At 40.7% G+C, this 12,834-nt stretch overlaps 1 protein-coding gene across 13 annotated transcripts in view; it reads left to right on the top strand.

Moving 5' to 3' along the window:
* Positions 1–12,834, top strand: part of mef2aa (myocyte enhancer factor 2aa) — a 59,407-nt gene that overhangs the window by 31,213 nt on the left and 15,360 nt on the right. For 5 of the 13 annotated variants that reach the window (XM_083973660.1, XM_083973659.1, XM_083973658.1 and 2 more), the window contains exons 4-5: positions 12,323–12,454; positions 12,522–12,656. In XM_083973660.1, the coding sequence (XP_083829786.1) occupies positions 12,323–12,454; positions 12,522–12,656 (267 nt within the window). The remainder of the gene's footprint in view (positions 1–12,322; positions 12,455–12,521; positions 12,657–12,834) is intronic. The other 8 variants (XM_083973655.1, XM_083973653.1, XM_083973663.1 and 5 more) reach the window with 2 other exon arrangements.

The following is a 12,834-nucleotide window of genomic DNA, read 5'->3' as shown; positions in this document are numbered from 1 at the left end:
TCATTCAATAAGATGTAAATCTTGACCATTTCTGAATGTCAAACCCTGTGTTTTCATCCATTTTTTGTTTCTGCTCCTTGCAGATTTTACATCGACAAAAGCCACATACACAACTAAGGGCTCACTCCGTCATTATATCCCATATTCTGAATTTATTTTTTATTTTTGTATTTTTTTTACCAATGGAGACAATCAATGCATTAAGCTTAAGCCACTGCACATCAAAAGTGCATTTTTTGTGATGCACAACTCAATGGAAAAAATAATTTTATCACCAGTTATAAAATAAATCACTTAAAAAGCTGAGGGCTGAATGGGCACCAGGAGTTTCAGACAGGGGATGTTTATGTTGTCAATCAAAGGCTGAGCAGTGATTAAGACTCATTTCTATCTTAATGAATGCAAATTGGCACATCTGTTATGGTGGGCTAGCTGTCCAGACTCTTCAATTAGCATGATTGATCAATTATCCTCCTGCTGGTGGCTCACTGGAAATGGAAGCAGGGGAATGGGGTTGGAGTTGGGGGAGAGATGAAAGAGCATGAACAAAATGCACAGAAAAATGTCCCAAACCTTCATTCAGTGAATCCGATCCTTTATTTGATCATACTAAGAGAATAGTCAAATTTAATTTTTCTCAAAGAGGCCTCTCACTCTAACACACATTTCTTAAAATAGACACTGATAAGTGCAATTGGAAATACGGCCTTTTATCTTTGGGCATACAAAAGGCTGGGTTAGAGATCAAAGGTTGATATTCCTCATATTAATACGGAGCAACAAAAGATTTACTTCACTGATACAGTATCTGAAGACAACGGTTTAATTTTTTACAAAGATAATATGGTTGATACTGTATACATTAAGTGTACATGTACAAAAACTGAATTTGCATTTGAAATCTACATCTAATCCTCCATCAGCTGAATATCTGATCAAATATGCCTCTGAGAGATGAGCCATGCAAATATCTAGCAGATCAGTACTTTTTTCAACTCTGAAGTCTGTCGAGGATATTGTGTTATGCAGCTTGTTTGTGTTGGTTTTAACAGAAAGCGCAAATCCTTGAATATCAAAGCACACTGGAGAGACATACTCCAAAAGCAGATTGTCCTGAGTGTGTATTTATAATTGTGACACAAAAACATAAAAGGACGTTCAAATGAGGCTCTGGCTGGCACACAGAGAAATGCAACTTACAGAAAACATTAACTATCAGACTAATTAATTCAATTGGATTCATACAAAAATGACAAATCGCTGATGTGATAGTTGCAGTGTAAAGGTAATTTGATAAAAATATGAGTCACTATCATTTAAATGTTTTATGCTGCGTTCAAGACAACTCGGAAGTCGGAAAAAAACGAGCTCCGAGTTGTAAAAAATGAATTGAACGGCGTCGAACTCGGAAATAACAGGTCGGGAACTCGGGTATCATATCAGAGCTCCGACTTTCCGACTTGACGTCACGACAACATGAAAACATGGCAGCCTTCGTCTTAAACGGTTAGAATTTAGACATTTTAAGTTATTTGTTGAGGTTTTAATGCATATTTTTGTGTATTATTGCAGTAGCCTATATGAATTACGTATTAAGCTTTGATTGTTGTATGGTGTGAAATTGTGTTCCTCGTATGTGACGGAAATAACGTTTAACTGTTATCAAGGCTATAACGTTATATGTGCACTCGTCTGCGGCGTCTCCTCTCCTCCAAAATAAACATAATTTACTGCTGCATTTATTTTTCGTATTCAGCTATGAGCCACAATATGCCAAACTTCCTTCAGGTATCCATGTTTTTTTTCTCCCGAGTTCCTGCAGCATGAACGCAATGATGTCGGAAGTCGGAAATTTCCGAGTTGGGAATCCCGACCTCCGAGTTGTTATGAACGCAGCATTAATTAACCAGTAGAAAGTTTGGTATGTGATTGAAACATGAAGATGTTTGCCATTTATCTCATTAGCTCACAATTAAATGCAAATCACAAGAATGTTTTCAAGAATACTACTCCCCAAACAGGTAGGCAAGAGGCAGCATGACAATTCAATATGAAGTTGGTGTCTTAATTATATATGAATTGCTCCGCCTACATTACCAGTCATTTTGTATACAAACTCATTTGCCATGTATCATGCACATTATACAAGTTCAAGTTCATCTTCTAAATGCAGTGGTGTCAGCCATTTATGAATCTCTTGATTGTCACTCTAAACTGAAATTTCATTAAATATATGAAACTAGCATGAAAGATAATGTAAAACGTATATGTAGTAGAACTTTGTTGTAAATAGGTCAAAACTCACAGTACCATTTACTGTATAGAAATTTGAAAGAAAAATAAAAACATATTGGTAGAAGATACAGTAAACCAGTAAAGTCTACAACTATATCATAAAGTCAATTCTAACTCAGCAGTCCATTTTTTCTTGGTTTAAGTTCAGTTTTGTGAACTTTTAATTTTATATCGATATTGCCTCACTGATTGATCAGCTCCCACCGTTAGTAGACAGCAAGAGGCTGTTATTTGTTTTGAGTAGGTTATTTACATTTTGTTCAAAACGACGCCATTGTTGTTTGACTCTGAAGAAGGCGTGTGTGTCAGAACACCTGATCATTAAGTGAATCATGTGCTACAGAGTCTTATTTAGGTTCAGTTGTTGACAAGTGTTTGTAGTTTATTTCTGATGTATCTAGAAGTTGCTGTGAGTTTTAGATTTGATGATGTCGCCAACATACATCCCACTTTTTCACAGTTGATGCAGTCTTATTTTTGATGCAGTGTTCATGCAATATGAGACATCTCATATTAAAGGAAAATGGCTGGATAAGTAAAGATAAAAGTCATTTGTACAATAGTTGTTGAGTTTGAGCTGTACAATGGGTTATTATTGTTATATGAGACCAGGGAAAGTACTTTGTCCTGGGTTCATGTGTGCTATTTTCTGCTATGTGTATATTCTGAGGAAACTGACGTTGCTGTCAGTGACATCAGTTCCTTTGCAACCACACTTTTCTTTTTTTTTCACCTATGTGGAAACACTGCATGCAGACATTTTGGAGGTAGGGGATATTGGTGACACAGGTAATGAGGTGGTGAATTGAAGCCAGAATGTTGAACTTAAGAGTTGAGAGATATTGCCACTGTACTTAAGTTTTTTTGATTGTTAGATCAGTTCTTCAGAGAAACATGCCTCTCTTTTATTTCCACATTTTCTTTTGAAATGCAAGTGAAGTGTCATTTGGAAAAAAGTAGAATAGCAAGTTAATTAAACATTCTGTATGCCGGCAAGATCATGCTTTTGACAAGTCATTATTCTAGTTGGAAATATCCATAATTCTTTATTGTCTGACTGGACAAATTGCTCAGTGTTTGTGTATAATTATCTACATCATTATCTATCATTTGCTGGTCTACTTGCAGTGGTTTGTAAAGGGAGAGCAGCAGTCTAAATATATCACCAAAATCAGAATCCAGAGCAGATTCTGAAAAAGGAAAAGATCAAATACTGGATAGTACAAATTTAATATTTACCAAATTTGCTTTAAATGCGGTGCAAAGTGGCAAATCAAACACAAAAATGATCGTTACTCCTTGTGCACTCATTAATCAAATATGTAGACTCAATCATTTCACTGTCAGACCTCTATGCTACTTTCCATCCACCTGCAGATCTTCACCAGCTCTTCACTTCGCTCTGACTGAGCCATCATCATATTACTATTCTCCCTTTTTGGTATTTCACCACAGAGCTGCAGTGATGAGATATCCCCTTTTTAAGCTAAACCAAATGTCATTGCTATTGACATAGACTTATTGGGTTGATGTTGATTTTCCACTGCTTTTCAATATATGTGAAATTTTCTGCCAGGCCATTTTTAATATTACAGAAAAAACAGTATGTGCGCTTTTGGGCTTCTGTGATTTATTGGAGTGATAATAAAATGATTTTCTATATTTTTATTTTGACTGTAGGTCACTCACACTACTGGAGATTACTTCAAGTATGATGATATTATATTTTGGAACTTTTTTTAATCAATGGATATGCACAGTATCTGTGGTACTGCTTTGCCATAAGGAATATGTTTCCTCTTAAGTATCTTATGTGTGTTGCTTATGTAAATACAGAGCCTGTCTGTCAATCTGGTGTCTGTGGAGAGGATGGTAAAGTAACAGAATGGGCAGCATTAATGTGTGTTTCTGAAATCCTATTACCGCCTCTTTGTTTGCCGCTCATATAAACATGGCGTGTTGTGAAGACAAGCGCCTTCCTATTTCCTGTGCTCTCAAATGGCTTCATATACCTGAGAGCTGGCACTTAACCTTTGGGCCTGTGTTTCTAGCCAAGTCAGGTCGAGAGTTAACTTGTGCTAGTCAAAACAAACATGCTGGTCCTTCATCCGGCACCAACATCTATTTCAGACTAGTGCAGTAGGACAGGATAAAAATAAATAAGAACTCACTAATGTTGTAGTGAAAATAGAGCAATAATGCTACGTACAGGTATAGCATGAGGTTTTTCAGTGACATAGAGAAACCACAGTGACTCGAGAGACAAGATTAAACATATATGCAATTAGTTGTTTATTGCAGAATGGATGTTTCCATCAATGCACCCAGATGCTAACATGAATATGAATAAACTGGGGATATTTACCCTCAAGCCCTAAAGTTTTGGGATACTGGCTATGGCCAGTTTGATAATAGTAATCAAACCACATTTTCAAAGTTTGAAAATCAAAGGCAAAGCAGGAGCATATTACTGTGTAATGTATCTGTTTCTATAGCAGAGGACACATATTACAGAATAGTCTGCCCTATACTCACATGAACATTACCACAACTGTTTCATTACACTCAGAAAACTACAAAAGAGGACTGGTGACCCTTTTTCACTAAAAGCCCAGAGGAAAAGGAGTCCTTGTCCTATAAAAAGAGGCACTTTGAAACCCAGCATGTTGCTCGCAACAGAACCATTAATACTGTTTCAGCCACTGTGGCAAGACCAGACTTTTCATACACAAGTACTGGTTTTTCTGTGCATTTGAAATCCATCATGTATTACATCTCATTGTTTTATTATGTCTCTGCTCTCCAGTGTGTGATGCTTGTTACCAGGTAACTGCTAAGAGATTTTTGCTTTTGGCACATGTCGTGCTTCATTGACGTCAGTGCTTTTTTCCACCCTCTCAACTACATTGCATATGTCTCATTTCAAGCTAAGGGTCTCTTAAAGAGCATATAATAAAAGGAGACAACAACAAAATACCACAGGCCACAGTGCTCTCTTCTAAACAATAGTTTCCTCAGACACTAATGGGTTAATACTCCATCCTAAAATTAGATATGCAATATCAAAATCTGCAATAAAACACTGATGTTAACTCACTAGAGAGCGAGAAAAAAGGATTTCTGTGACTATTTATTTAAGTATATGTATATCTATATAATACACACACACACACACACACACACACACACACACACACACACACACACACACACACACACACACACACACACACACACACACACACACACATTTAACTTCGATGCTGCTGGTTTCTTACGATGTTCATGAAATGTCAAACTTTTACAGAATCTCTTGACCATTACTTCGATGGTTAAGTTTGTTTGGAAGGTTAGTAATGCAGACAGTGCAGACACTGTATGTCTGATTTGTGTGGACATGCATTGCTTTCGCCCTGTATCCAGCATGAAAGCAAGTTAACATGTCTTAACCTTTCAGTAAGAGACAAGACATGAATAAGGCTCAGGCAGTTCTCCATGCATCAGCCTCAGCCACAGAAAAGAAGATCACTGACATATCACTTGTCTGCATATCAACAGAAAATAAAACAGATGTTTATAGTTTGCCATCTACAAATATTCTTACACAGATTAAACATTAACATTCTTCAAGTTATCCAATTAGATTTATTTAATCAGTTGTCTTTGTTTTCATATTTTATGCTTGTTATATGTTATGTTGCTGAACAGTTTTGGCATCTATTTGCCTGCTACATGTATTTCAACCATTATCTTCTTGAACTTGAACCTCAACATATTTACAAAATGTGTAGTTGGCCACACACCAGTTACACACTTATCACTCACTCAGTATGTCCATGCAAGTGATTTCTGCTTAGTTTATATTACTGACTAATGAACTTGAGTGAATTAGCAGAATCACTGGGTGTAACACAAAAGTAATGTCATGAGGACTGTAGCTAAATTTACTTTTCTGGGTGACAGATGAAGCTAATTAATTCAGTGATAATCACAAAAGTAACGGTAAAGATAAGATGTGCTGGGCGGCATAAACCTGGTAACACTATGTCCGTCATGTGTCCCTCTCAAATTGAGCTTAAACCACGACACGAACCTGTCATAAACTGTGGTTTGAACCACATGAAATAGGTCAAACAATGGGCTGACCCAATTTGGTTTGATCTAGTTACAGAGCAACGGTGATACTAGTTACGTTAAAGATCATTAGAACCACAAGCTGTGAGTCCACCCTCTGTGTTCTTCAGTGACCTTGCGGGCTGAGTGGCTGAAATGAGACCTCGCTTTTGTGCACGGCGGCTTCTGTGAGTTAGCTCGTGCAACAATCAGCTTGCCCTTGTGCCCCCCTCCTCCCACTGTGCATGCTGTGCGGCCAACCCCTCCTGCCCAGGGGCGAGGACAGAGCAAAGCCTGCTGGGAGCGGTGGGGGTGGGGGACTTGGGGTTAGCTGGCACCGTGCCACCTTCCACTGGCTGCCGGGCCTGACTGGGGGCAAAGAGGGAGGCTGCTGTGTCTCAGATTGATGAGGACAGGTCTGTGGTCTGGGTATAGAGTGTTGCAGAACAGACGTCCTGCTGGCACATCCTGCCCTCTCTGCCGCACGCCCCCCAGCCCTCCGTACTCGCCTTATCGGAACTCCTAATTGTCCTTATGAATATTTTAGAGGCGAGCAGGAATGGGAGTTCAGGGTTGGGGGTATGGTTTCAAGGGCCCTGACAGCTAATGATCCACTCAATGACCAGAGAGAGAGAGAGCGAGACAGAGAGAGAGAGCTCGAGTAGAAACACTCTGAAAGATTTTCAATAATCTGTATGTTAATGTTTTTGTCTTGATTGTAATTCCTTCTGATCATTCCCCTAATCTGTGCCACCTTTTCTTTATGTGGGAGTGGGAACAGAGAGCGTGTTCTCATTCTTTTCAATCTGTAGATAATGATGACATTGGTTTGCCTTTATCCTCAATTTGTAGTTTAATTCCCTCATGTCTATACTGAAAATATGCAGTCCACTGATTGAGACTGTTCTCTGACTGCGGCAGCTAATAGCTTTGTCACATCAGTCATTCACCACAGTCTCAGAGCAGAAAGCTCTGAAGGGACTGCTCACTGCACTTGCAATTGCCTCTTATTCAGTAAAATGGATGGGCTATATTTAATTGGCAATCTAGTCAGTCATATGCAGGTGATCATTTGCAGTATTCAAGACAGAAAATTCTAAATTTGCTACATATGTATCTATGGCTGCTTTAGATTTAGTCCGCATGACTCACTTTGGATTAATGGCCCACTGACTCTGAGATCCCACCACTGTCCTGCTCTGGCCATTGTCACTGTGATGTCAGGTGGAATTGAAACCCACTATGTATATTGTTTTTCTAACAGCTGCAAGACAACAATATGAAAATAAATTGCAGACGGCCGAGTTGAGAGCTCGCCCCCCTCCCGCTGCTCTTCCTGTCCACTGAGTAACTAGACAATGGAGTGAGCCAAAGGAAGGACATGAATCCAGCCTCATATCCTGATATCAGTCCACTCAGTAATGTGTAATGGTCATGAGATTAAACAAGATATGTCTGGGAATTACAGAGGTCTCCTTATCTAATAGCCCCCTCTCTCCCCCCAACTCACAATATGTGGTGGGAAAAGGGAGAGAGGAGAGGGGCTTCGTATGTTACAGTAACCCAGTGTTGCATGGGCCATGGCATACAGTGCCTAAAGACCAACAAAAAGAGGCTTTTATTCCCCTCAAGTGAAGACTACAGCACCACAGGGGAAAGGGAACATGATGTTAGTGAAAGTCTCTTAAGATGTTATATAAGAGCAGAAATATTCCTCAGCAGATAAAAGCCTTCCTATCAGCCGCCTCCCCGTGCTGATTTCTTAGTGCGTTCACACTCAAAGAAGCCCTTTGATAAGCACATTAGACGGAACGGCCTGGACACAATAGTGATGTCATGAGGATTAGCACGCCACCTTGCTTAGTGTAGTGGTGGGCACAAGGGCTGATTCACAGCACTGCAGGGTGAGAGGATGGGACACCCGGCTGAAATGAGGTGAGGGGAGGCCACTTCAGAAAAAAAAGAAAAAGGCAGGTTAAAATATAGCTTGTGTGTACTTTAGGGAAGGATGGAACAAACACAACATGCATTAAACATTCATGATCTACTCCGCTTTTGGAACATTTTGTGTAATTTCTTGCTGTATTTGCCGTTATGCTACAAACTGTCTTGCTGTCGAAGGGGTGGGCATGTAATCCGAGCTGCGTTGCACCAGTCACAGGTCAGGTGGTGCTCCACTAGAAGCGAAAGCCACTGTAAGTATAGCCTTTTGCTGTGATTCAGGCACAATAGAGGAGACCATAGAAACAGCCTCTTCATGCCTTCCTTTCAGCCATCTCCCCCACAATTTTGAACTTCAGCTTTTATACCTAACTACTATCTTTCTCCTTTCACCCTGCCTTCTATTCACGTACAGTACTGTACAGTACATGAATAAGTTAAATGCAGAAAGCTCTCTTGACACAAGAGAGAGGGAGAACATCAGAGTGAAATGGTTTTCCAAGACTCACAGCAGCAGAGTAAATTGCTCGGGCCCATTTCACTGAAAGTGCTTCTCAAGAAACAGGTGATGTAGGTGGCTTATGCAATGGTCGGAGTTTTATTTTTAAATCCATTCAATAGTGTTAGTGTCAATTTTGAAATAAAAAGAGCGAATATAGTGCTGAAACATAAGTCTAAGGTCCAGAGTTGAGGGGAGGATAACGTAAAGGAAGAACCATAAATATGTTCTTACGGTAGCCATTGTGCAGTATTTTATTTTAACAAGAATTCACATGTGGTATGCAAGGTCTTTCACAACACTACAGCCCTCTGCTCTGAACATACACTATACTGCAAACCGGGATAAGCAATTACTGTGCTGAATGCTCCCCATGGTTACAGCTAGGTTAGTTGTCAGGGCTCAGGTGGAGATGTTTTCTAGTGGACAAGGAAGCTTCAAGGCCTCCTGCAATGGAAAATGTTTCTTTAAGAGAAGTTGAAGTATCAGACAAGCAAACTGACATCTGAAGCAGACAATAGTGTCTATTTGGTTTGACGTCAGCCACTCTGAGCTTCATTTTTTTATTTGAAGAGCCAAATTTCTATCAATACAGGTTTGGACTGCTGTGAGAAAATAGCAGCTGGCCTTCGTCCCACTCATCTTTGTGAGCCTCTCAGGGCCCTGTGAATAGATTACAGAAGTTTGCTTGTCTATACTCTCTGCAGCCCCCCCTACCGCAACAAAACAGCCCATGTCTTTCATCAGAAATGCTACTGAAAAATTCCAACCTCAGCTGTATTCACATGCAGCCAACTTAACTTTTCAAAAAGACAAACCCCACAGCTTGATTCAACATTTGAGGGACATTTTGAAACAGCTTTCATCAACCTATTCATAATTCAAAAAGAAGTTACCTCTTCTTTTTTCTCTAATGCGAGCTGATTTGTCTAGTAAGTTTCCCTTTTCTAGGTCAGAACACTGTAGTCTCTGGAGCAGCCTGCTGCATCGACATATAAGAGCAAAGTTGAGCCGGGGTCGGGTGGCCTTCAGGGCTACATGTGGTCCCTTCTACGGCCATGTCTCTGCGCGGCTGCCTCTGATTGGCCGGCATGGGGAGCCAGGTCTTGACAGGTGTTTGGAAGAGGGACACCTGTTTGGCCATGTGCTGATTTAGTGATCCATTTACTGGGAGCTGTGGGCAGCGTCAGTGGGACACCCAAAACATGCCAAGCCATTTAAGAGAGAATTACAGCCATGCTTTCCCAGGCCTTCGGTGTTATATACATTAGAATTCCACAGAGCTGATTAACTCTCGCACACCAAATGTTGTGCATGCATAGCACCTTTCATCCCAGCTCTAGTGCATCGTTTTGAAGATAATATATGCTGCCATAATTCCTGTCATGTATCATGGAATAGATTTGTGTGCCGCTTGCCATTGCTGCCACTGCTATTTGGTCACCCACCACGCTGCTGCAATCCTTCCCTAAATGGCTTGGGCGAGTGGGTGCGGCGTACTGAAGGCTGGCCAGGCTTGTTGTGAAAGTAGAGCAGCCCTGCCCATCTCGCACAGCCGTGCCTGACCGCTCCGACCAAGATATTCACATAATGAGCAGGTTGGAACTTAAATTTGCAGGTTGAGATCAGATCTTTGGCTCACTGATTGAGAAAGTGCATAGTTTAACCCCAGTAAACACAGGCCTTTCAGGACCCTAACTAAAGAGGGTTCGTTCAGTAAACAGGAAATGAACCAGCAAGGCGTTTTCTTAGAATGAGAAGAATGCCACTGCTCTGTACCACACCAAACAGTAATGCGTCCGTGGTACAATGCTGGCCATTCATTATCCAGAAGACTTCTCTCCCTCCTTTTCTCACTGTCCTCTGGGCATTGTGAACACTTATGTTTGAAGAAATGTGGGTGCTTTTCTGAACTTCCTTCTCGGTGTTTCAACTGTGTACCGCGTCACTTTGCTGCTTGAACGAGGCAGATTAACACGGTTTTCTGTGTCTAAAATGCACACACTACAACATTCACAATCTCCATGCAAGTGGAGTGAGGTCTGGTTTTTAATGAGCAATGATGTGATATGCAGGAGTCTCGTATGCCATGGCACAGGTTTTAGGAAATGTGACTTACACTGAGGTTGTGGTGAGCAGTGCTGGGTTAGCCACATTGTCTGCACAGACCTAAACGTACTGTCACACCGCTGTCAGAGGATGTAGCAGCTGTAGAAATACCCCCACCGACCCCCCTCGCCACACACACATACACACAAATACTTACAGACAAAACACACGCACACAGTCACACTCACTCACAACCAACACACAGACATTGCACATATGCACCGCACACACTCCTACTCTTACAGTTTCTGTTTTTCTCTCTCTCTCTCTCACACACGCTCACACACACACATGCACACACATTTTCCACTTTGTTGGGTGATGAAGACCAGAAACAAGAGAGTAAGGTCTCATTAGTGTGTGTAGGCAACTCCAGTGGCTCACACTTTGACCCCTACATCCACAGGAGTCAGCGACCTTCCTGTAGACACGAGGCCTCCGAGGCAGCCCACAGACAGGGCAGGGCGCTGCTGCGGACCTGCAGCGGCCTGATACAGAAACCTTGAGAGCCACACATAAATCATGTTTTGATGAACACTGCCTTGATATCACAAGCTGTCACATGCTGTCAGCCAGTCTTGTTAACACCGCTATTCAGAGCTGTAATGAGGAGCAGAGAAGAGCCTGTATGAAAGTGAGCAAAATGAGAAGCACAGTGCTGCATGTATTTGTTTCGTAGTATGACATGTGTTTTTTTTTTTTTCTCCCCTGAAGTTAGAATGGGCTCTTTATAACACCACAACACACAACCCTATGTACTTATGAGCTCTTTGCTTTTACAATAATTGCTCAATTTCATGCTCAAATAGGCATTTTGACCACATTTGATAATCCATTTTATTCTCCACATGCATTAACTTTGATAAGATCCCATGAGTGACAACCATACTGAATTACAGTCTGGGACAAGCTAAAATGCCCTGCTGTAGAATCTTCTTATGTTGGGGTTTCTTCCAGCTGGGTAGCTTATGATAACTGAAATATAATGAAAAATGCAAACACACACTTGCAGCAAGAGGGACAGAGGCAGGGAGAGGGTTTGAGGGGGGAGAGAGAAAGAGAGGAAAAGGGAGGAGGACAATATTTTGTTTCTCCGAACACTTCTGAAGGGTAAAAGGATATGGAGTGACATTTCAGTTTCCCCTTGTTCCAGAGAACTTGTATTGAACTATAGTTTAGCCTAGTATTGCTGTAGCAAAATGAAAAACATGAAGGACAAACATTAATAAAAAGGATGACAGCAACAGTTTTTTTGTTTTTTTTTAGTACATGTTTTTCAGATAGAAATGTATAGTTAACAAGCAGCAAAAACACAAAGCCACATCTTGTATACTGTTTCTTTTCAACTGTGCAATTTCATTTCAGAAATTGAGAAACAAAGGCCATAATGACTGTGCTAGTCCTGATCCTGATGACTGTTTTGGGCACAGCCCCCTCATGGACGACCATTTCGGCAAACTAAGCGAAGAGAGTGATTTAATGTACAAGCGCTGTGGTGTAAGTACTTCCTTTGTCCCCTGCTATTTTGTGTTGATTCCTGTCTTTATGTTGATGTTCACTACAGGCGCTAAACAAGAAAGAACACAGAGGTTGTGATAGCCCGGACCCTGATGCCTCATATGTCCTCACTCCTCACACAGAAGAAAAGTATAAAAAAATTAATGAGGAGTTTGATAATATGATGAGAAATCATAAAATCGTAAGTACTGTAAATGCACCGTTTTTGCTTGGCTTTGTGGCACAAAGGATTTTCACTCTTTTTTTTTTCATTTAACTATTTCCTCTTTTTGTTATCCTACCCCAGAACTTCTATCAACTTCTTTCAGAACTACTCCAGCTTAAGATTAATACCCACTTCACTGGGTGTGCATTTGTTT

This window comes from Trachurus trachurus (assembly GCF_905171665.1).
Source record: "Trachurus trachurus genome assembly, chromosome: 6".
Lineage (NCBI taxonomy): Eukaryota > Metazoa > Chordata > Actinopteri > Carangiformes > Carangidae > Trachurus > Trachurus trachurus.
The sequence above is the reverse complement of the archived record's forward strand: the minus strand, read 5'-3'. Positions and strand labels throughout refer to the sequence as shown.